Raw genomic sequence first — 23,971 nt, 5'->3', positions numbered from 1 at the left:
TTTTTTTTGTTTAATTTTTCTCACACAATACATAGTGTGGGTGTTGTTGTCGCAGGCTGTTGTTTCTAATTGTAATATTATCGCAAAAGAAACCAATTTCAACTTATCTACGTAAGCATGGTATTAATAATTTTTAGCAAAAAAAAAACCGACTTCAACTCTCATATAAAAAAAAATATATATATATATATCTCATGATCGGATCTTAACCAGATTAGTATGGGACCACCTCTGAGACACTACCTTTTCGATGCAAAAAGAATTATCGAAATCGGTTCACGGGGTCCAAACTTATGGGGTAAAAAAAAAAAAAAAAAAAAAAAAAAAAAAAATATTCCGATGAACTGATAACCTCCTCCTTTTTTGGAAGTCGGTTAAAAATGAAGTAACAAACAAGTGCTATACCAATAGTAAATTGTATCACACAAAAATATCAAGCAGAGAATTTTGAACAAAGGGTTTCTCGGGAAATGAGAATAAATACTAGTGCGTCCAAGCTAGATAACAGAGTAGGCGGAGGAGTATACTCTGATAAACTCTGGTAGACGGCGTAGTTTACCTCCTAAGATCACTGTAGCGTCCTTCGGGCCAAATTTACGGATACATAGAATAAGCTGCAGATACATAGTCCGCCTGACACAAAGACACTTGATTCCGATACAAACGATTCAGAAACACTTCCGAAGTGCCGCAAGTCCCTTAAAGTTATGGGAGAGCTATGCTTCTGGTATTAGTAGAAGTATATTGTAGCCTAACAGGAAGCGAGAAACCATAAGAACTTGCAAGAAAGGGTACTTCCGCTCCACTGTCTGCTGCCTGAAAGACTCTACACTACGCTTATATTTTGATAGCTCATGAAGTTATGCCCTAAAGAGATACTCTTTGTCTGCAACACAGCCAAGTTGATTTGGTTAAAGTGGGACATGAGAAAATGGCAAAAGCATACCTTGTTAAATTTAGAGAGCCACGCAGAATGATTAACAGCACTCTGCCACGCCTTTTGTATCAAGTCGTTTGATGAAGCAGAACCTGAAACCGAAAGCCATTTATTGTGTGAACGACCTGGCTTTTGCGAAATTCGGCATCAACTTTTGATTACAGGCTTTCTAAACGATGTAAACGCACCAGAAAAAGTTGAAAATGCAGCAACTGTTAAGTTTGGGTGACTCCATGAAATCCACGAAGTGTTTGAAAAATGAGTGAGGCATTCGAGATCTTTTTGGTATCGCAACGGTCCCAGTTGTACAACTATGTGTATTGGGAGTAATACCAGAAGCCACTTGGATGTACTAAAGCATCGTTCACTCAAAATCGGCACGCATGAAATGGGTTATATCTCTTTAATAGGTTTTCAGAAAATAATATTTAATATGTAAGAATAAAGAGAAAACATTCCGTTAAAGATACATGCTAGCGAGAGTTTCATATTTTGCTTGGATAAATAAATAAGAGACAATTTCTTTGATAATAATAAAAAAAATTTCTGAACACCCGTTCTAGAGACTTGTGTAGTCAACTTGCTCTACTAAACTATCTTTAGTTTATGTTTTTCCACGGCTCGCACATCTCTACTAATTTTGTTTTAAATAAATACCATGTATTTTTCGATTTGACTTAAATAGGTCATATTCGAAAATTGATAACTTGCCGAACTTAATTCACATCATTGGCTTCAAACCGATTTAAAGTTACCTGTGAATAATTAGTTTTCATAAATCCCACCAACACTTTACAAAAAGGTCCAAAGTAAATGATATATTGAAATAACACTTTGTGCAAGCGCTCCTTCCAGCATATTTCTGGGGTCATATGACCCATTGTGAAGTCTGATCGAGTTTTAATGAGACTGCCTCGATTCAACATTGGGGTAATGTAAACGGGTGCGGTTTTTGTTATAAAATAAAATTTATTTAATCTAACAGAATTTTATATATTATAACTCGATAAGGTTTAAGTCTTGCCATAGCTTGCATTCGCTGAACTGTGGATAACTGTTTTCCAATTCTCTCACACGATCTTCTTCTGATAAGCCGTTTTTTTTCCTAATTCAGGTAAAGAGCCTTATCCTTAAGCTGGTGCGAAATGATGTCTTTTAATGATTAGCTCACCCCGTTAGTTTAAGCAGAAGGAATCTGTTCATTGATTTTTGGAGGATAATTATAAGTGTTTGGTATATTTAATTTTCATTTGATTTTTGATGTCGAAAATGGCGTGTTTTTCAACGAATTTGTTCAACATTATTTTTTCAGCAGCAACTTCCAACGCGAATAAAACTGTCAAATAAAAAGCCGGTACTATGAAATTCAAACCTCATAATGGTAGATCTATTGTCTAACGATCGGCATTACAACTTTTTAATACATTCCAACAATTGCTGCACAGAAATTGCTGGAACGCGTACCGATTTTGAGTGAACGATACTTTAGGTGTTTACTTTTCGTGATTTTGTTCACTGTTTGGGATTTCTTCGGGACATATCCTGGATTTTTTCAGATCGTTCCGGGACTCTTCGTGTTTTGGTTTTCGTATATTAATAAAAAGTGGTATCTCTTAGGATTCTTTGAGAACTTTCGGTATTCCCGGTGTTTATGGTTTGGGATTTTTTAAATACTTTTATATGCGGGATTGTTCGAATTCTTTCAGAACTTTTCGAGATTTTTTTTGTAAAGTTTGGAGTTTTTGGGATTAGGTATTTAGTGAACATTTAGTAATTTTCGGTACTTTTTAACCGACTTCAAAAAAGGGAGGATCAATATTTTTACTTTTTTTTTATTTATGTAACTGCATAGCTTTGGGCCACGTTAACCGATTTCTCTAATGTTTTAAAGGGAAAGGTGACACCTCATAGGTGGTCCCATACTAATTTGGTTTAGTTCCGATCATTGAATTGAGGCAATTAACGATACTCTTAAATTTTTGTATGGGAATTGAAGTCAGTAATATTTTTTGCTTAAAAATTATTTGTTCGAGGTTTCTTTGGATCCCTAGTGCTTTATTTTTTGGTATATTTTGGAACTTTCATGAAATTTTACGGGATTTTCGGTACTTCTGCGAGTTAATATTTTATTGAGTATTTACTGAGTACTACGTACTTTTTCGTATTTTCAAGGCTTCTCTGGATTCTTCTTGCTTTATGTTTAGGGATATTTTGGAATTTTTGGAGATTTTTCGGAATTTTCTGCACTTTCGGAGATTGATTAGAAGCTTCTTTTCATAAGTTTCTCGCAAAATGAAAAGATTTTATAAGTTCTTAGCTTCTACTATTTTAAAATTCTGCGACTATTCGTTTATCTCATTTGCTTCCTGCTACAAATTATCTTATCTTTTTTACGTGTGTGAGCACGCATACATATTTCTGCCTGCACAATTTTCCTTGGAAGCGGTTTTGCTCTGCTATTTGTAAATTACAACAATCAGTGGCTCATATCCGTGCACATTTATTTGTACAGTGTTGCCAGCGAACTTCCTGACTTGGCTAATTAAAAAACGTGCCGCAACAATGGCAAACATGATGCTTGCGGCGACAAACGTACAAATAATCGTAAACAATTGAAGTAACAGGCCATATTTTCTCAGATAAAAAAATAAAGACAATTCTGGCGAAGTTGTAAAATTATATATTTATGCAGATATATATATTTCACAGCATGTTAATCAAAACAAATAGAAAGCAGAGTGCAGTCGAAGTTGTCTGCGTGCAAAACCGCCAACAGGAAGCGGAAGCACGTTGCGGAAATGTGGCTGGCGAGTATATAAAATATATGTACGTTCTTCATTTGCGTGCGTATGGCACATCTATGTATGTGTGTGTGTGAGTATGCCTGTTTTGCCTTAAAATGTCAAACGTTTTTAATCGCACTCATTTTCGTACAAATATTTACTTAAGTAGGCATTTACATGCGCGCACATGTCGCTATACATTTGTATATGTAATATAGTTGTATATGTATGTATGCATGCAGATAAAATGATACAAAAAGGATGTATGTATGCGAGTCCATATAATCTTAAGGAAGATAGATATTTTTGTGTATAAATTTTTAATTGCATCCGCAAATGCCAGTTACAGTTAAATAACCGACAGTGACAGCTTAAATTGCTGAGTTAATCTGACAGGCCACAGCAATGAGACATACGACAAAGCTGGCTATTAAAGTGAAATAAGTAGAATATATGTATTTACAAGTGGAATGTGATAGAAAAATTACATTTTAATTGTGTTGATGAAGAATTTAAAGGAAGCGTCTCTTGTTAAGTATGCCACTTAAGCAGATATTTGGGCCACATGGCGTATGAGTAATATTTAATAAGAGAAAATTGGCAGTCGCTGCGGAATAATAACTAAGAGGGAAGGCACTATTTGGATGGGAGGAGTTTGCAATGAGAGGCGAAATTGTATAGGGGGGGAAATACGTAGAGATAGAGGGGAAATAGAAATAGGAAATTGAAGTGGGATGTCAAAGTTAATTTGACTAGTAATAAGGATCTGAAATTTGAAAATAATAGAAGGACAAGAAAATACCATTAACTTTATTGAGAGGATCGTAAGATTTGTTTTTTAAAAGCTTAAATATAAAAACTAGATATAAAAACAGAACAAGTACCTTATCTAAACTAAGTAAAAGTGACGGAAAGAAAATTGATGTAGGGTTTTTAAATTGCCTCTTTAAATAAAATACTCCTAAAAGGATAGACTATTTCCAACATCCTGATATTTGCTATTTAAATCAACCACTAACTGCACACACAACCACTCAAAGCACTATACCAGCTCGCATATGTACATACCAGCCTAAATCGCCAGCAGATAACTCACAATCACCCAGCATAACCGTAACTCAAATTGGCAAGCGATTTTGCTAGCCGCCAAATGTGCCGCAACTAACGAGGCGGATAGTGTTGCTGCTGTGAGCGGAGACACCCTGAGGCTGTCGCAGCATTCAAACAGCACGAAAAATCGCCGAGAAAAAATTAGCAAAAAAGCGATGAAGTATTCGACACAGCTCGCAACTATCGACGTGTAAAATTAGGAGAGGTGGGAGGCGCGGTGTGGCTTGAACCAAATTTAAATTGAAAACTTGCAATTCACTGCAATGCGTAGACAGGTGTGTGAGTGGTAGGCGTCGGGCCGGTATGCGCTGAGCCGACTGTGGGCTCGTAAGCACAACTTGTGGTCGCTTGCGGCGTTGGAGTTGCTAGCTAGCACCGTTTCGCCATGGATTGCACGTCAGACGCGGCATTGAGATTGAGTGATGCCAAAGGCAATGGAAATATGAAATTGGCCTCAACTGGATGAGTGCGCATGATGCTGTTAAAAGTTGACGCAGCGGAAAGCGAAAATTGAAAAATACCTTTGAGATGGCATAGGAAAGGATTGTCTGTCTGGCTGTCTATCTCAGGTGGAGAGGTGCGATGTTGGTCCGCAGATTATAAGTACATAACAACATTGGCAACCGCTGCCGATAGAAAGCGGATTAAGCCGCTAGCTTCGGTGTGTATATGCTGCTTTACAAACTCAATTACTACAACCATATACATCCATGGTGTCCTGTGTGTGTGTGTGTGTGTGTGATTTGACTACCTCTCCTACTCAGTTCGCCCTGATGCACTTACCTTTGCACCCATTTGTAGTTCGGCATTGGATTGCCTTCGGCGACACATTCAAATGCGGCTGGACTGAAAAGTGGCGCTGTAGTAAGCCGATCTGGACCGGCTGAGACAATTTTCGGTGGATCTGCAAGTTGATAGAAATGCAGAATGAAAAGTGGCAAAAATATGTGCTGGTAAGTGAGTGATTGATGCAATGGAAAAATCAGACAACCTTGAATGTTTAAAATATATCTGCTTAAGGAGTCAACTTACATTTAACGTCCAACTGCACGGAGAGTTGCTCTGAGGTGCCTACAGAATTTTGTGCTTGGCATGTGTAGAGACCGGCATCCCGACGGCCCACAGGACGTAGTTGCAGGGTTTCCTGGAAATGTGAGAAAAAAACAAATTTAAAATTAAAGGAGTTTAATGGAACAACTACTGAAAGAAGTATCGAAAGTGAATAAAGAATACTTAAAAACTAGTCAAGAACAAATCGTGGGTATATATATTGTAACCATCAGTGCTATGGGTATGTCCCTAGCTTAGAGTGAAAAGTTGCTCATTCCACTTTTTATGAAAACTCATAGTTTGATGCAGGGACTTGAGAAATTGAAAATGGCCGATAAGGCCAAAATAGTGCGAAACCTTTTTATAAAGCACAAATCCCTCTGATTCCTGTGGAGTTTTTCATTTCTTTAAACAGGCAAAATGTTGTATTCAAAATTTTGCGAAATACTTTAAGAAAATGACTATAAGAAGTTTTTCTTTCTCTTGTATAATTTTTAAAATGGGACTTGGCAACTTTTCACTCTAAGCTACCGATTTTTGTTTATGTGTAAACATCTTAGTTCTCGGTATGCATAAAATTTGCATCAACCCAGCAGAAAATGTTTAACTGCTTCTTGTCTAACCTAGCAGAAAATCCGCAATTGCTTCTCGTGCGCACAAATGAAAATTTCTGGAGTAGTTCAGGGCTATTTGAAGACCACTTCGGAAATAGGGACTAGGTGGGGTTCATTTCGGGACCTGTTCAGGGCCATCTAGGACATAGTTCACTCGCCTTGAATCGCCTAGGAGTTCACAATAGAGGGACGCTGTTTTGGGTGCCTGGACATGAAGAGCTGTCTACCTCGCAAAAAGTGGAGCTCGTGGTCTTGAGCCTTCCTGCGGTACAGCCAGGGCTTACACTGCATAACTATTTACGACTTAGGAAAAACATCAGAGTGCTGCCCACTGGCCGAAGTGAAAGGGAATGAGATAGTCAAAGAAATTGGTATTCCTTCCACACGAAGCTCTGAATGACTCCTTGAACTTAGTCGGGAGGGTCTTAGAACTCTCTACAGGCTACCTGTTACTGCAAGTTATGGTACCATTTAAATAAATGGGCCTTTCTGTAGAGGCGGACTGTAGGTTTTGTGGGAATGCTGACATATCATGTATTGCAGAGTGATACACTTAGGGAATATTCTTCGCATTGAACCAAACTTCTTTAGCCCTATGTTATTCGACGCCCTTAATGCGAAACCGAGATCTGTTAGCCCTCATCACGTCAGGTTTGAGGTCATTTAAAGGTCGTATAGAGAATAATTCATTGATTAAGCTTGAAAATTCCTATATGTAGGGTTTTAGACCCGCTGAAACCGAATTCAAGGTCCCTTAACCTCCGTAACATCAGGTTCGAAGTTATTTGAGGGTCAAATAGGATAAAAAAATGTATTCAACAAAAATAAAAATTCATAACCATAGGTTGTTTTTGTCACTGAATCCGAATATGGGGGTCCCTTGATTCTTCAAAGTCATCTAGAGGTCATGCCAAGGTGATCTCAAGGTCAAATTCAGAAGAATTGTATTAAATTTTCAGGTTTATTCAATGAATTTTTCCCCACTTGATCTTCAACCTGACGTGACCTGAAACAAAATTTGGAATGGGCTTAAATTCTTAAATAGCCTAAGGTTGGAGTGTTTACAATGAGGGTTTAGCACAATACTTAGATCTTTTTAGGTCGCAGCGCGAGTGTACCCGGCGTAATAATAATAATAATATCCATGCTAAATCATAAAAAGTTGCACAAGATGAAGACCAATAGAATCCGCTATCTACTTTTGATTCAAATCAAACATCAAACGCAACCTCGATGGGGGCCATTTAAGTAAATCATAAAATAAAATATCTCCAAAAATTTATGTTTTTGTCCACCTTCATCTGCTGGGCACACTTTTTTTGTTTCTCTTTTAACCAATTTTCCTTAGCAATGTGCCACTAAAATCATAACAAAATTTCTCCCTTGTCAATTGGAACATAAGCTATCTGGTAGATTTTCCATGGTATGTATGTACCTACACTGCAGCCCCAACTATTTAGCTTTTATTGCAAGCTATTTCATGCTTTTGTTTTATTTAAAGTTGTACTCACCTGCAAACTGGCAATTTCCGAGCGTCCGGCGCGTCGCCAAACGATGCTTGCCGGTGGATTGGCATCGGCGACGCAACGCAGGATAAGCGCATCCTTATCCTCCTCCAAGTCGATTTCCGGTGAGCCAATTAGACGGATCGTTGGCGCATCTGGAGAAAAGATAGACAGACGAGGGGGATAGGTAAGAATACATTTTGATAGGAGTATACAGCAACAACAATAAAAAACTATATAATAACAAAAACAATGCCACAGCATAGCGGAAGCATTACAATTGTAGCAATAACAGTAAAAGTTGGCGCAACAGCAAGCAAAACAACAAAAGAAATAAACCATAAATTGAATATTCAAAGAAAATACAAAACAAAATAACAAAAAAAGAAAGCGAAAAGTGTAGACAAAATGCGGCGTAGACACGAAAATGTATGTATGTCCACAGACGGAAAATAAATGTTGACTATACCACATGGCGGTGAGGGTGAGCGAAAGCGCGGAAATGTGAAAATTCGCAGTTAATTTAATTGATTTTCGCTGTGGCCGCGGCGGTGGCTGTACTGTTGGCGGCGTTCGTGTTGGCGGTATTGAAATCAAAACAAGGTAAACACAGAGCTTTCAAAAACGTACGAGTAGAAGGTACTACTGCAAGGTAGGTATGTATATGGAAACTGATGGAATTTGGCTTTTTGGCTGACTGCCAAATTGAAATATTGGCAGCCTAGCATAGTCAAATAGTCGACTGACTGGCTAGCCGGCGAACAACCTGGCTCTTGGCAAACAAATATATTAAAGTTGTTTGTGGAAAAAGGTGCAACATAAAAGTACAAATGTGTTAACGCTACGCACACACACACACACACACACACACATGCATCATACAGCATTTTATATGTTTGCAAATGTATTTGTTATAATTATACTTGGGGCAGTGTTCGGTAAGCTTTTGCTGATTTGTGGCTTACTACGTGGCTTAGAGTGACTGATGTGGTTGGTAAGCGGTCAGCGTAGTCGAAAATGAGTTGTGTAGGCTTGCATGCTTTAGTGTAACCATATTTAGAGCGCACAAAAATGTTAGGCGTAGCGAATAGAACAGTGAAACGAAAAATTAATTTAATTGAATTTCTACGAAAACAAAAGCGTCACACAAAATAAATAAAAGTCGGTCGTATTTAAGTTGTGGCATTTACGCGAATTATTGTAAATTGAAATGTATTGCATTGATTTGCGGTTAGGAAATGTAATTAATTTGACAAACCAATGACACAAATCAACTAAATAAAAGAGCAATAAAATAAATAAAAAATAAAACAAGGAAAAATTGCGGAAGAGGAAGTTAAATAATTGAAAAAGAATCCTGTAAAATGAAATAAAGGTGCAACCAAAACGGTGATTTTCATTAAAGTTTATAGCAGAACATTAGAGCGTACCACCTTATAAGCAAACAAAAAAAGTTCGCGGCACATTCTTGAGTCTAAAGTAAATTTTGCAGGGTAATTTTGAGAAATTTTTTCACCGACTTCAAAAATGGGGGAGGTTATCAATTTGTCGATATATTTTTTTTTTTATTTTAAGAATGCTACCTCACAGCTTTGCACCACGACAACCGATTTCCATAATTCTTTTCTTAAAGCAAAGAGGTGGTGCCATACTAATTTGGTTTAGATCCGATTAGTTGATCATGAAAAAACTAACGGTACTCTGTAATTTTTATATGAAAATTGAAGTCGGTTTTGTTTTTTGTTTAAAAATGACTTGCTTTGTTTTTTGAGGCTGAACTTAGGTTTCGCCTTTTTAAAACTTTTCTGTGATACAACTATCGGATATAATTTTTTTTTTTAAATAGTTCTCCTGGAATAAGCGACATAATTCCTTACCAAAAGTTTAATGATTTTAGTCAGCTTTACAGCTTTTTTGACATAAGCACTTTTGCATGTTTTAAATGGAGATGTACGCATATCATTTTGCTCGTGCTGCTCCAAATGTCGCAATGGCCAAATGAGCAAAGAATTTTTTTTTTTAAATTTAATTTTCCTTTAATTTTTAGATGTTATTTTTTTTTCAGAAGAAAAAAAAAATATATTTTTCAATTTCATTGTATTTTTAGAAACTTATTAACCTACTTAAAAAAAAAAAACAATTTTTCGATAATACTTTTTTCTTATCGAAGAGGTGGTTCTTCAAAAGTTACCCAATCATTGCATAATTAAAAATCTAACGGTATTCCAAAATTTTTATAGAACGAGCATTGCAATCGGTTGTTTTTTGCTAAAAAATACTTTTTTTATGATTTTTTTAAGTTTAAAGTTTTTTCTTTTTAATTTAATTTCTAGATGTTAATGTTAAAAAAGATTATTTTTTTTAAATTTAATTTCTGGAACATATGTAAATTTTCTTTTTTTTTAGTTTGATATTTATTCCATTTTTTGCAATTTTTAGAAACTCATGTTTTTATTTTTTCGTTTTAATTGTTTTTAAATTTATTAAAATTAAATAAATTTTTTTTCTTAAATTTTTGTGATTTTATAGTTTCAAAGAGAACACTCTTTTTTTAATTTCATATAATACTTAGAAAGTTAATTTATTTATTTTTTCTTATTTTTTTTTTTTAATAAAATTTTCTTTAAGATTTCAGTTTTTGTTGTTTTTAAATAGTATTTTTTTAAATTAAATTTTAAGAAAACTTATTGCTGAAATACAAGCTGAATACATATCTTTCAATTAGTCTTTTGAGAGGCAGAAAAGAGCTTTCGGGATAGTTGTCAGAATTGTCCAATTAATTTAATCTAAGTTTCGTACATAGTGGCCCGTAGTCATAGGGAAGTTGAAAAAAGGATTGAACGATTGAACCTTGAGCGATTGCAAACCATATTTGTTTTAATAAAAATAAAAATTTTTTCTATATTGCAGAGTTGATTTTTTCTCTTCATATGGATAGCTCTGTTCTCTCTCTTATCTTAACAAAAATCTGTTTCTAAGATGTATATGATTGATTCTAAACTTAAAACTTTATTTCAACAGGAATGAGTTTAAACGTATGACTATGACTATGTGCCAGTGAGTTTAACAATGCGCATTTTCAGATTTCGTAAAATTGTAAAAGACAGTAGTTAGTACACATAACATTAAAATAAATTTTAACACCAAATAAAAAAAAAAAAAATATATATATATCCTGTGTGCTTCGTGTTTGTCATTAAATCCCTCTCAAACGTTCACAGTTTTTCATACGATTATAGGAGTATTCACATTTGCTTAAAGTATTTATGTATGTATGTACTTACATTTAACATCCATACGCGCCTCCACCGGCACCGATTTTGCCGTATAGGACTCATGAAAGGCCAAGCAACGTAAAATATCACCATGACGTTCACGCATAGCTGTCACCTGCACTACAGATGTTGCCGACCAGGTGCGAGGATTATCCGCTTCAGTGTTGTTGATTTGCGGATGAATGGGTTGAATCTCTTGGTCACCTTAAATACAAAAAAGGTAGTAATTAAAAAAAAAAAAACTATTAACGTTAATAAGTAACAGTAAAAAAAGAGAGGTGAGTGTGTTAAAAAATATATAAATCTGTATGTATCCGCACGTCTGTCATGAATAGTTGCGGTTAAATAAATAATTAATTAAAGTAAGCAGATAATTATGCGGGTGTTAAGGCGATAAGATAAAAAAAGGAGAAAAAGGTCCTATGAACACAAAAAAGGAAAAAAAAACAGAAATGTCATAAAAAACTGCTACGAAAGCATAATTGTGTGAGTAAATGTAAATGGTAAAGTATATGTATGTATGTATGCAGTTATGTAAGGATTAAACAAGAGCGGCATGAACATTATTGCTATAGTGGGAAATGTTACATAGTGAGCGTAGTATCTACATATGTACATATAGGACTGATAGCGGCTGGTTGATGGGCATTTGCTGAAGGATTATATTTACTTTACGTATATACATATGCAGTGCAAAAAGTAAATGAAATGGCATATAGGTCAACTTGCAGCTTAGTGGAAAATTAGTGAATTTGCGTGAGTTGATGGCTGCCACAACTTAATAATGAAGATAACAAAAAACTACCGTTATCATTATAACAAAAATGGGACTGCTTAGTGTATGATGGGAAATACTCGTAAACAGTGTTGGTAAAAATAATAGAAACACATAATCAATTCAAATAACGTTCTACGCTGAGTGAAATAACGCATAACAAAAATGAATATTTTTTATTTTGTTATCGTTTAAAAATTTTCATATTTAAAAATATTTAATGAGGCATACTCTTGTTTTCGTATCGAAAATTTGAAATTTTTGTATAGAAAATGATAGTAACATTTTATGATTTTCGATTCGTACGACAAAAAGAATGCGCCTCAATACTTTCATACCAAAATTTAGCGTTTTTGAGTATATATACGTGTAAGTGCCCTGCAGGAAACGGAGCTAGTTTATAGCTACTTATAACTACCGAGCAGTCTACTAGTTCTACCTTTTTAATTATTGCCCGGGTTAGGATTTTAAGGCATTTGCATATTCTCTCTGCCTAGTCGTATCTGTAAACAAATTTAATAATCACACGTTTCATGTCCTCCTTGATTAAAAATGAAAATTTTTATTTTGCCTTTTTTACCTATATTGCCTTTTCTGCATGTTTTGCATTTTTAATATTTATCTATTCGTAGAAGTACGATGTATTGCACCAACCGTTTGACTACAAAACAATTGTCTTCCCAATTTTTTTTTTTATTTTGTACCAACAGCCCGCATGTACAAATCTGTACAAAAGTATCAATCGTGTGACACTGAATTTAAATGTGGAATTTTTACGAAAGTTTTTGATTATTGCAAAAAGTTTTAAACCTGGATTTACACGGGTTGTGTTAAAGAATTAACTATTTTTTTTTTTTAAAATAACCAAATTTAAATAACAACAAAAATAATATGTTAAAACTTAGCAAAAAGTGGTGCGGCTATAATTTATTGACCGCTATATGTATTTTCTTATATACTTAATTAGACATACATATATTTACATTGTACTAAAGGTATGTATATAACAAAATTTAAAAATAACTGCCTTTTTTGTCTTTTTTGAAAGCGCATTTGGCCTTTTTTCAAGTTTTTAGTGCCTTAAGATCCCAACCCTGGTTATTACTTATCTCCTTCGGCCGTAACTAGCTACTTTTGAAGGGCGATGGCCGCAAAAAGGTGGGAACTGCTTTCCTAATTACTTTTGGACATAAAATATAAATGAAAATGATTTTTTAAATTCTTTTGCATTTTCGTTTATTTACTTTATTTAACATTACATATTTGTTTATTTTTTTAAGTGTTCTTTTGTAGGGCGTCCCCTACTTGAATTCCACCAGACATAACATTAAAATGGTAATATAAATATTCGACCCTGAATTCAAGAAAGCATGCGCGAAGTCTAGAAAAAAATTTATTCTATGTAAGTTTTGTATGAGGATATTTAAATAGAAGCTTGTTTAGAGAAAACAAACTGCCGGTAATGTCTGCATGACACCTGCCCGACTTTACAACTCACTTGAAGTTAGTTTTGTCGTAGCTCATTAAAATTTAGTTATTTATCGAAATCTCACAAAAAAAGCCAACTATAAGTTGGTTAGTTTTTATCAATTGATAATTTTTTATGCAGGTTATACCAAGCATACACAGCGGTGACTTCATATACAAATGCACTAATCACGTGCTGTGCGGTTCATTTAAACCAAACATTTGCATGTCCGGCTGTATCTGAGTTCGCAACGATCTCTGCAGTGAAAAGCTGAACTAGTATGCACAAATTTCAGGTACTGAACTATTTTTTAAGCATAGAAGTCATACTAGTTCTTTACGAACTAGAATTATACCAGTTCCGCGTAGAAAAAAGTAAACTAGTTGGTAGAAATTCTAGTTAGAAAACTGGTATTCAATGGGGAAGTCATACCAGTTTGTCGTGGACTATAATTATACCAGTTCTGCGCAGTGAAATGTCAAACCAGCCAGTAAAAATACCAGTTCATTACCTAATATATGCTAAAGCGATGGCCTGCCATTTCGAATAACTTAGGCGATCAGCGACATCTGTCTTTGAACTGCCAAAACCAAAACTAAAATGCAGTTAATTGCTTTCCTCACAAATGTTGGCTGCCACGTCGAGTGAAGGCTACCGATTCTGGTTCTGAGATCTAAGATTCGAGTCCGCTTGGGGGTGATTAAAAATAGTAAGTAAGTTATTTCAACAATTTAATTAAAAAGTAAAAATTGTAAATTTAATTTTATTTGGAAAAAAAGCCCTAAATAAAAAAAATTAGATGAACCAGTTTTTTTTCTTTTGAAAACAATAGAATTTAAAAATTACAAGAGACAAAATAGAAAAAATTATAATAATGAAAAAAAATAAATAAAATAAAATACAAAAAAAAAATGTTTTGTCACAGATTCGAACTCGGATCTCTGGAATGGCGCGCCAGAGCTTTGGTTTGTCGGCCATTGCCACTGTTGCAGCGCCGCGAGAAAATGGCACACTTACGCTTTTCACGGGGGGGTAAATTGGCAGTCTATCCCGTCAACTGGTATGATGTTACTAGGATTTCTACTGGTAGCGTGCTGATGCAAGAGCGGACAATTGACATCTCCTAAGGCATCGCCATGCTAAAAAAACCAATCGCCAACATTGAAAAAGAATAAAACGCGAACTAGTTGGACTGAAAAGTTCACAACTAGTAGTTTTTCCAGCAGGTATGCTGTCCACAATTTGTTAGTTTCCAGATGGTCATGGTTCAACATTGAAAACAACATGCAAATTAATTTTATTTATTTTTTTTTTGTGTGAAAAATGCCTTGTAAAAGTGACTTTTAGAAATATCTTCAAAGACAATAGTTTTTTCTGCATTTTTTTAATCGATTTTTTTTGTCTATCTTCTTGAACCAATTTTTTGAATAAAATTATTGCCTTATATACTCATATATTTCAATTCTTCAATGTTGTCTTCGGTTCACATATCGATTTTTCAAAACAAAATGCAAATTATCAAACAGAGGAACTAAGGTTTATATCGATTATTTTTTCCAACACTGCACTAAGAGCGATAAAATCTCGAATTTTCCGTAAATTGTTGGGCAACAGAATTTTGATCGAATTTCTTTCATTAATGTTCTTTACTTACCAAGATACCATTTGAGCGTCGCCGGCGGATTGCCATAGTGCGATACACATTTAACGGTCGCCAGTGCGCCTGACTCTATGGTTATATTATGACCGGGCGGCACATGTGCACCCTCATACTCCAGGCGTGGACGTTGTGGCACAACTGCGAAATAAGTGAGAAAAGTATATTTGTAATTAGAAAGATGTGCAAATTAATTGAGCTGCTGCACAAACACCAAAGCAAATGAAACACAAATTATTAGGCAGACATAGATACATACAAAAGGCTGAAGGGGCGTATAAGTAATGAATGCTTCGCTAGCACAGCCTCTGCTCGTAACTCTACTCTGTTCAGCTATACTAGTAGGTGATTGCTATTGCGTGGTCGCATTAATGTCATGTACCATTGCCGCAAGCAGGAAGAGGAAGTTTGTATGGCTTTGTTAGCAAGCTCAGGGAACCGACACACACATACAGAGTAATGCGGGTTTATGCACTTTAATTAAATTCAAGGTAACACATACACAGCTAGGTAAATGTTAAATCGCACTTTGACCAAAGTTCGTAATCGGATAGGGCTTAATTGTACGAGGTGTATATGTATGTATGTATGTATGTTGAGATGAAAGTCAGCAGCGGCAGGTACAGTTACGCTTAAATAGCTACATATGTACATACTCGTACACATCTGCAAGCACATGCATATGCATGTATGTAAATTAGACTGCATCACCAAAAATAGTTGCGGTTTTTCCATAGGGGATCACAAAATTTATTACATTTGAAGACGTCCCTCAAATTAATTCGCAAAAATATTAAGATTTACGTGAGCTGCACCGTATTGAAAATACTTCCAAAAATGGAGTTTTTTATGTATAAAAATATTTTCCTAAAGAATTTTTTTAAAAAAATCTCCGAAGTTGACAAAACAGACTAAGCTTAAAAAATCAGAAACATTTGAAATTTTAAAGAAATAATAAGAAATAACTCTGAATAACTGGGCCAAAACTTTTCCGATTTAAATAAACTTATAAGCTATCAGTGGAAAGGTATTTTTCCACTATTTTTCTTTACATATGTATGTAAAAGGATTCATTCGCGTCCCATTTTATTTTATTTTTTTAAATACCAACACATCTTTATTCAACTTGGAATTACGCTCGTTAATCCTACCTTTCTCGTTCAAATCGAATCTCTAAAAATCGAAATAGTTTTGGTCCATTTATTGAAGAATTTCTTACAACAGTCTTTGAAAAAAGTTGAAAAACAGCATAAAAATCTCATTACTACGATTTCGTTGAAATTTCTTTTTTTTAAATATTTTTATGCAAATTTTTCAAGCTTAAACCGTTTTGTCGTCTCTGGGGATTTTTTTGTTTAATTTCTTTAAGAAACTTTTTTTATTCCCAAAAAACTAAATTTTTGGAGGTTTTTTTGAAATGGGTCCTGCTCACGTAAATCTTAATATTTTTCCAAAATATTTCGGTGCAAGTCTTAAAATATAATAGATTTTATAATTTCAATGGAGACGAGGGACCGATTTTTTTTTTTGTATGGGGAGTGGTGCAGTCTAATGTACATCTATGCGTGTGCACCTCTCATTCATTAAGATGTGTGTAAATGCGTTTTATACAAGCACCTTGCTGCATCTTTAGCTGCAGCATAGCAACTGTTGAGTGCAGGTCAACTAGTTTGCTTTTTATTTTAGTTGCATTACCATCTGCTCCAGTACACCTGAGGCCATTGATACGCAAACTTAAGCAGAGAGTTCAGCAGTCTACTACTCACTAGCGCTACTCAGCGGCTATAACGGAAACGGAAGTATTTTGCACACAAACTCAAGCAAGCAAATTCTGAAGATACACACACATACTATATATACATAGTAGTATGCATGTATGTATGTATGTATGACTTGAAAGCCACAGCAATTGTAGCCAACGTGTTGGAAAATTAGATAAGATTTAAAATTAATTAAGTTTTAAGAGGTCAGCCATAGCTTGAGCCAAAGCAACAGGATAGCAAATTAGTTAGATTGGCCTCAGCTGTAACCACTATCCATTTTGTTTGTTTGTTTTTTCTTTGCATTTCTTTTTTAAACATTTCGCCTTGGTATGTCTTCGGTTAGTTTGGTCGGTGTTAAAATGGGCGACAACATGCGGGAACATAATTTAATTAGCTTGCTGCATAGACGTACGCTTTATGTACTTAAATGACAAGTTTAAGAAAGCATGTTTGAAAATTAAGGAGGCAGTGTACATATGAGGTCTTCAAGTATGTAGCGAAGGACAGCAAGAGCTATTACTAAATATGTGCGCTTGCAATTAAAATCTATACAAAGCTTAAATGAGCTGCTCCACGGGCTATGTTGGAGACCTTGCCGGTTATGCATTTTACAAAAAAAAAAACATGGTGATAACTTTTGACTTTTTTATTTTCCAGACATTGATAAAAATCAAAGTTTGAATGTTCTGCCTTTTTCGAGACAGACATCAGTATACTGCAATTGAATCGATCGATTGCTTCAGGAATCCTTCAAGTGAAAAAATTGCGGTTTAGAGAAAACTGAAAAACAGCAATTTTTGATGGGATTGGAGGCATTTTTATTCAAAATAATTACACAGTACAACAGGTTTTCAAAAAAGGTCCTTAACACGGACAAAGGCTTAAAATTATGAACTCCTACTTAAATGGGTATTTTTGACCCATTCTCAAAACAGTTCTTATGAAAGGTCGTTAAAAAAGACACTTGGTTGATAAAGAAGGTATCAAATGTTAATATAACTATAAATGATAAAGCATTTAGATTTAGTTTCTATAGAACATTAGCATATCGAGCCCTAACCGCCAAAAAGTCGTAAGCGAAATTTTTTTCAAAATTTTCTTTTTGATGCAGAAATGTTCCTAGAGCATCTAAATCCATTTCTGCATCAAAAATAAAAATTAGAAGCAAATGTCGTTTACGTCTTTTTGGCGGTTAGGGCTCGATATTTTTAGTGACTTTTAGAATACTTTTCTTAGCATAAGTTCTATGGCGGGAGAAGTCTTTGCAGAAGAGCCAAATTTTTTAAATTTTTTTTTTTAATTCGCCCTTTGGGGGTACAGAAGGCTAAAAAAGCGTTCCATACAAATCGATCCGCCCTAATGCTCACTAGTATACCTTTTTTTTTTATAATTAAATTTTACTTTAAATTATTCGCTGTTTTTGTGGTTATAAGCAAATAAAAGTCTCTTTGAATTAAACAGGAATGCTTATTTTCTTTTAGTTTTACCTTTTCGTGAAGAACATACAAAAACTAAAAAAATAATACAAAAACTCTAAAAAACAATGAGAAGCTATTGAAAAACAAAAATCATAAACTTTAAATTAAAATTATGTACCAACTAAGGTTTGCACTTAAAGTTTTTCAGTAGCGGGCTTAGAGTTTTTCGATAGTCTGCTAATCTTCGTTCTATTGATATTTTAATTGTCTTGACTTAAATTTTTTCTAGAGAGCGTAAACCGAAAGTGGAATGGTGAATGAAATTTTGCAGAAATTTCTTTACTTTTGCACAAGGTTTAGAACTCTGATTTTTGGGCTTTTTATTGTAGAATGAACTATATTTTTATAAAAAAATTAGCGAAAAATAAAATGTTAAAAAATAGTTGCCGGTATTGTAAAAAATTCGCTGTACCTAAACTTTATTGACAGAGTGTATATGCACCATGCTAGACAGTATGCAACGGATCGAGAATACTCCTAATGTAAATTTCACAGCATCGAAGGAAAGAAATATACACAGTTTACTGCAGCAAGCCGATAAGCAACAACAATTGACGAGTTTATGCAGTAAACACTTTTAATTGCTGTAGATTCTACAACCTTGCAGAAATTAATTCTTGCGGGTTTGTGCACTAATTGGAGCGCTTACTTTCAAAGAAAAATATTCCATTATTTACTCATTTTTGTTTATTTTGGAACTTGACGGGATTTCTGAAATAATCGATTCACTTATTATTTACTTTAACGTACCCATCAGGATACTAATTGGTTCAAAATACCCAATTCCCAGCGGTAGACAAAATTGCTTCTAGAAAAAAATTATTTTAATACTTACATACTTGAGGGCTAAGTTTTTTTGGACCATTTTTTAAGTATTTGTTGTTACTGTTGTAGCGGCACTACTAAGCCCCGCTTTTTTCGGGTCTACGTTCAATCATTTTCGTCAAGCTCAACTAACGGGAGGCCCAGGAAACGAGCTGTTTCAATGGGTTCGGACCAGAGGGAGAGGGGTGTTAGCTGAGTCGGATTGAGCTGGCATGTAAAGAGGTGGTTGGTGTTGTGGGGGGATTCTCCACATGCCGGGCACTCATTGGGGATATTGGAGTCGAGTCTGGACAGGTAGCTGTTGAGGCGGCTACAGTATCCCGACCGTAATTGAGCCAGGGTAACGCGGGTCTCTCTTGGCAATTGCAGCTCCGTCTCTTCTACAGGTGGTGATTCGGCTCCTATTACGGCATTCATAGGTCGAGAGTCGAGGTAGGTGGTGACGGACTCTCTATGGATGCGTTAATGGCTCGCCTGTTTAAGTATTTGTGTTACTTTGCAGTAAACTTTGTGTTATATTTTGGGGTGATGCGGAATTCTTAGGGATTTTCATAACTACTTCGAGATTATCGGGCCTGTGTCGAGATTTCGGGTCTGTTTCGAAACTATGGTGGGTATTTCGGGGTACTACTGACTATTTTGGTGGTTTCGGGACAACGTCAGGATTCTCTGGAATATTTCGGGATTTTCGGCACTACTTTGGGATTTTCAAGACTATTTTGGGATTCCGCAAGTATTTCGGGATTTTCAAGAAAACTTCGCGATTTTCGGTGCCACTGCGGCATTTTGGGGGCTACTTATGGATTTACGGACCATTTTAGGATTTTTCCGTTTATTTGGAGATTTTAAGGATTTTCGAGACTTCTGGGCGCTATTTTTGCAAACATTATCCAAAACATATAACAGTTATTCTCAGTTCAAAAAAGGTAAAAATAATAGGCAGAAAAAATCTGTTTCTTTTGCTCAAAATAATAAAAGCCAGAGTTTTAAAAGGCAGGCTATTATAATGGCTTCTTTAAAAAGTCTTGGGAATATTTTTCAATAAACCTTTCGGAATTAAAAATTTGAAAATAACTTTTATTTATAGTCTCACTCACTCACTCTACTCACTGATCAACTGCGAATGCACTAACTTACAATGTATCAAGAACGAAGAGACATTTCAGTAATTTTTCTGCCTTAGGCAGTCTATCATTTCTGAATATTGGGCAATTTATAACGTAAAATCTTCTAGATTGCACTGTTTTTTTATATTTGCCAATAGCTTATGAGTTTTATGTATGTAGCTATTTCTTCTCCATTTCTTGTATCTTACCTCTGACAACCAATCGCACTGGCTGACTGGTGAGTGCATCCTGTGTTGTGAAATCACTCGCCGTCACTTGGCATTCCCACAAGCCATCATCGAAGTCCAGCGTCGCTGAACGTATCCAAAGCGAACAATCACCACCAATTTGCATTGGCGGCGGGTGTAAGTCTAAATGCAGGCTACCGCCGTTGTTGCTGGAAGGGCGGGCAGCCCATTCGTATTTTTTGGCATAGATGCCTACGGGCTGTAAAGAAAGAAAGGGAGAAACATTTTTAACAAAAACCAATTTGAAAACAAAAAATACTAAATGTTGCAGAAATGTATAGCAAAATAATTTGTTTAATTAATCGCATTTGTATTGGAAACATGGGCTTAAGCGCAGTAGAAAATGTTGAAACATCTTGAGTTTCACTACGCTCTAAAAAATTTTTGTTTAAATTTGCGCATATTAAGATGGGTAACCAGTTTCCCCTCTTAATGAATGCAAATTTACTTTTATTTATCATATGTGTGGCGTAGAACAAATTCCAAATTTGTTTTTTGAGTTTTAAAAACATTGATTGTGCACGATTTCACAGTTTACACATAAAATGTTTAAAATTTCCTCTAAAAAAAGGTTTGTTTAAATTTACGCATATAAAAAGGTAACCGGTTTCCTCTCCTAACGTGTGTAAAATTAAACATTGTCTGTTTACTTTTACATACCAAATTTGTCACGTAGAGAAAAATTACACACAAAGTGTTTAAAATTGAGTAAATATGAGGACTTAATATTTATTACTTTTAAAAAATATATTTTTACTTTCAAAATGTTTGTAATTTTAAACATTTAATATGTAAATGTACATTTTAAACAACTAATGTTCAAAATTAAATTTTGAACATCTTGTGCGTATATTTGCACAGATACTGGTTGAAAAATAAACACTTTTCAGTAGTAGTTTTACATGCACTTTTTAGAGTGTATAATGCCACTGTACACTTCATACCAAAATAGTTTGGAAGACTCAATGTATCCTTTTTAAATTGCCACCTTGAGTGGCATCAATGACATTGCGTGTGAGATACATTTACAGTGGAAACATTGCAACCACTGCAGCCAACTGCGAAACCGACATACATATATACATATATCTGCAGCGGCTGTCATTTCCTTGTATTCGCAAGCAAATATGTATGTACGTATGTATGAGTATCATCAAGTTTCCTACAAACTAGAGGTATACGCCGCCGGGCCACGCCGCCGCCGCCGCCGTTTTTTGTCATTTCTCACGCGCCGCCGCCGAGTTACGAAAATATCGGCGCGGCGGCGGCGGCGGCGGCGTTCGGCGCCTAGGGAATTTTGTACAAAATTTTCATGTTGTATGCACATTGAAATACATCGTTTGAAGGAACTAAATACTACTCGTATAAAAGCACTATTTTACGAAATGAAAATTACATTTTTAAAAGATGTTTTTTTGTCATAATTTGGGCCACTGAACATTTAAAAAAAACGCGTAACTCAGAAAAATATATAGGTAACATGTTTTTCGATCGACAGCGTTTATTACAGTTAAATTAGGGTCGAATAGGGTAGAAAAGTTTTTTTCCTAAGCAGTGGTCAAACCCCAGGAAGGTTTTGCTCCCGCGCATAGCAATATTTTCTACAGAGTTGAAGTCCCCCTTTTGGTTAAAATTACTATTATTTTGCATTACATTCTGTTCTCCTTAGAAAAATTTGGCACTTAATATATTATTGGAAATTTAACTATTTATAAGCCATTTTTCAAACAGTGGGTCAAAAAGGCCCGTTGTGGTGGGAGTTGATGGGTTAAACTTTTGGAAAAAAGTAGGCCAACCTTATTTTCAATATATAACCCGCAAAAACTCGTAAGAACTCCGTAATTTAACATAACGGTTGAAAGCTTATTGCAAAACTTTATTGATAGCGACATAAATTACCCCAATAACTTAACCTTTAAATTTTTTTATTTCTTTAAATTGAAATAGTACATACGCATTTTTAGAGTACATAGAGATGTATATATATTAGGGTGCCCATCGAAAATCGTTTTTTTGTACCTTAGTACTACATATTTTCAAATTGTGGAAATTATCGATGGTCAAAATTTAAAAAATTCATTGAAATTCAAGAAAAAATAGTCTCTCAAAAACTCATGAATCTAGAAAATCGTATTTTCTGACCCAAATCGACAGGCCGCGACCTCTAAATGGCCTTTAAAAAATCTATAAAAATAGGCAATAATATTTCTCATAAAAACGAATCAAATTAGGGGGTAGGGTCTTTAAATTTTCAAAAAAAATCATTTTCAATGGGAAACCTAATGTATATACTATATAGACTTTCTTCTGTTCGCCCATCCATCAGCAGCAGTCACTCAACATTTGAATTCAATGAATGAATTAAATAGAATTATAATCTGATGACATGATGAGATTAGAAGCCTCATGGCTCTTTGGACTCTACCTTATGGGCAGTAGCGCCGGCGTTTCCAGACGCGCCGGCGTCGCCGCCGCCGCCGATTCTTTTTGAAGTTGAACACGCCGCCGCCGCAAAGCCTGTCGGCGTAAACCTCTACTACAAACATACATACATACATACGTATTTCTTTGTACGTATGCAACGTGCCTTGTGTAGCAAGTGCATGCGACAGCAAGGATTTTCGAATTAGTTGCTTGTTTGCTAATTGGAAATTAAATTACAATTACTTGCTGCAGGCTAAAAGTTCAAATACGACGACATGAACAGAATACTTTTGCGGCACATTATCATTGCCTTTTCATGTTTCTGCTGCTGCTGCTGCTGTTATTGTTGTTACTATCTGCACTTTCTATCGGAAGATTTGTACGACTATGTTGTTGCAGCTGTCAACGTTTTTATTGGCCGGGCGTAATTTTATTAGCTGCTACAACAGTTGGTTAAATGCAATGGAGCAACGGTGGTGTTGCAGGTTGCATGTTAAATTGTGTGGCACAGTGAATGACACGTCAGAGTGAGTACGAACGAAGGTGTATGTGTATTATTTTGTACATAAGTTATATGCAGCATAGCTACCTTTTGGTGGCTAATTGAGTATGTGTATATGTACATACATACATCCGAAAATACCCAGTGCGAAATAGAAGAATAACATAACATTCTTTGAATTGCACTGTAGCACAGTGCTGTATGAGCGGGCAAAAATCAAAAAAATTGTTGTCACGTATGTCAACGTGTTTGGTATCGTTGGAAAGGAAATTTATCCTAGATTAAGGTCCTGGAATTAGTTTTTGTTTTTATCTCATAAGGTTCTCACAAAAATCTCTTAAAGTTGTGTGTTTTTTATATATTTTTTCTTTTATGAAAATGCCTTTAGCTGGAGTCTTTAAAAAAAAAACTGCTAAAAATACAATTTATCATACTTTATCTTAAGACACAA

At 35.1% G+C, this 23,971-nt stretch overlaps 1 protein-coding gene across 1 annotated transcript in view; it reads right to left on the bottom strand.

Moving 5' to 3' along the window:
- LOC118738751 (kin of IRRE-like protein 2) overlaps positions 1–23,971 on the bottom strand; it is a gene marked incomplete at its 3' end in the record, with an annotated part of 100,572 nt that overhangs the window by 15,114 nt on the left and 61,487 nt on the right. The window contains 6 exon segments of the mRNA XM_036469737.1: positions 5,614–5,734; positions 5,863–5,974; positions 8,006–8,154; positions 11,284–11,478; positions 15,172–15,315; positions 20,556–20,793. Coding sequence (XP_036325630.1) covers positions 5,614–5,734; positions 5,863–5,974; positions 8,006–8,154; positions 11,284–11,478; positions 15,172–15,315; positions 20,556–20,793 — 959 coding nt within the window.

The sequence above is a fragment of the Rhagoletis pomonella genome, unplaced genomic scaffold, assembly GCF_013731165.1.
Source record: "Rhagoletis pomonella isolate Grant_MI unplaced genomic scaffold, Rhpom_1.0 Rhpom_scaffold_00001, whole genome shotgun sequence".
NCBI classification, from domain to species: domain Eukaryota; kingdom Metazoa; phylum Arthropoda; class Insecta; order Diptera; family Tephritidae; genus Rhagoletis; species Rhagoletis pomonella.
The sequence above is the reverse complement of the archived record's forward strand: the minus strand, read 5'-3'. Positions and strand labels throughout refer to the sequence as shown.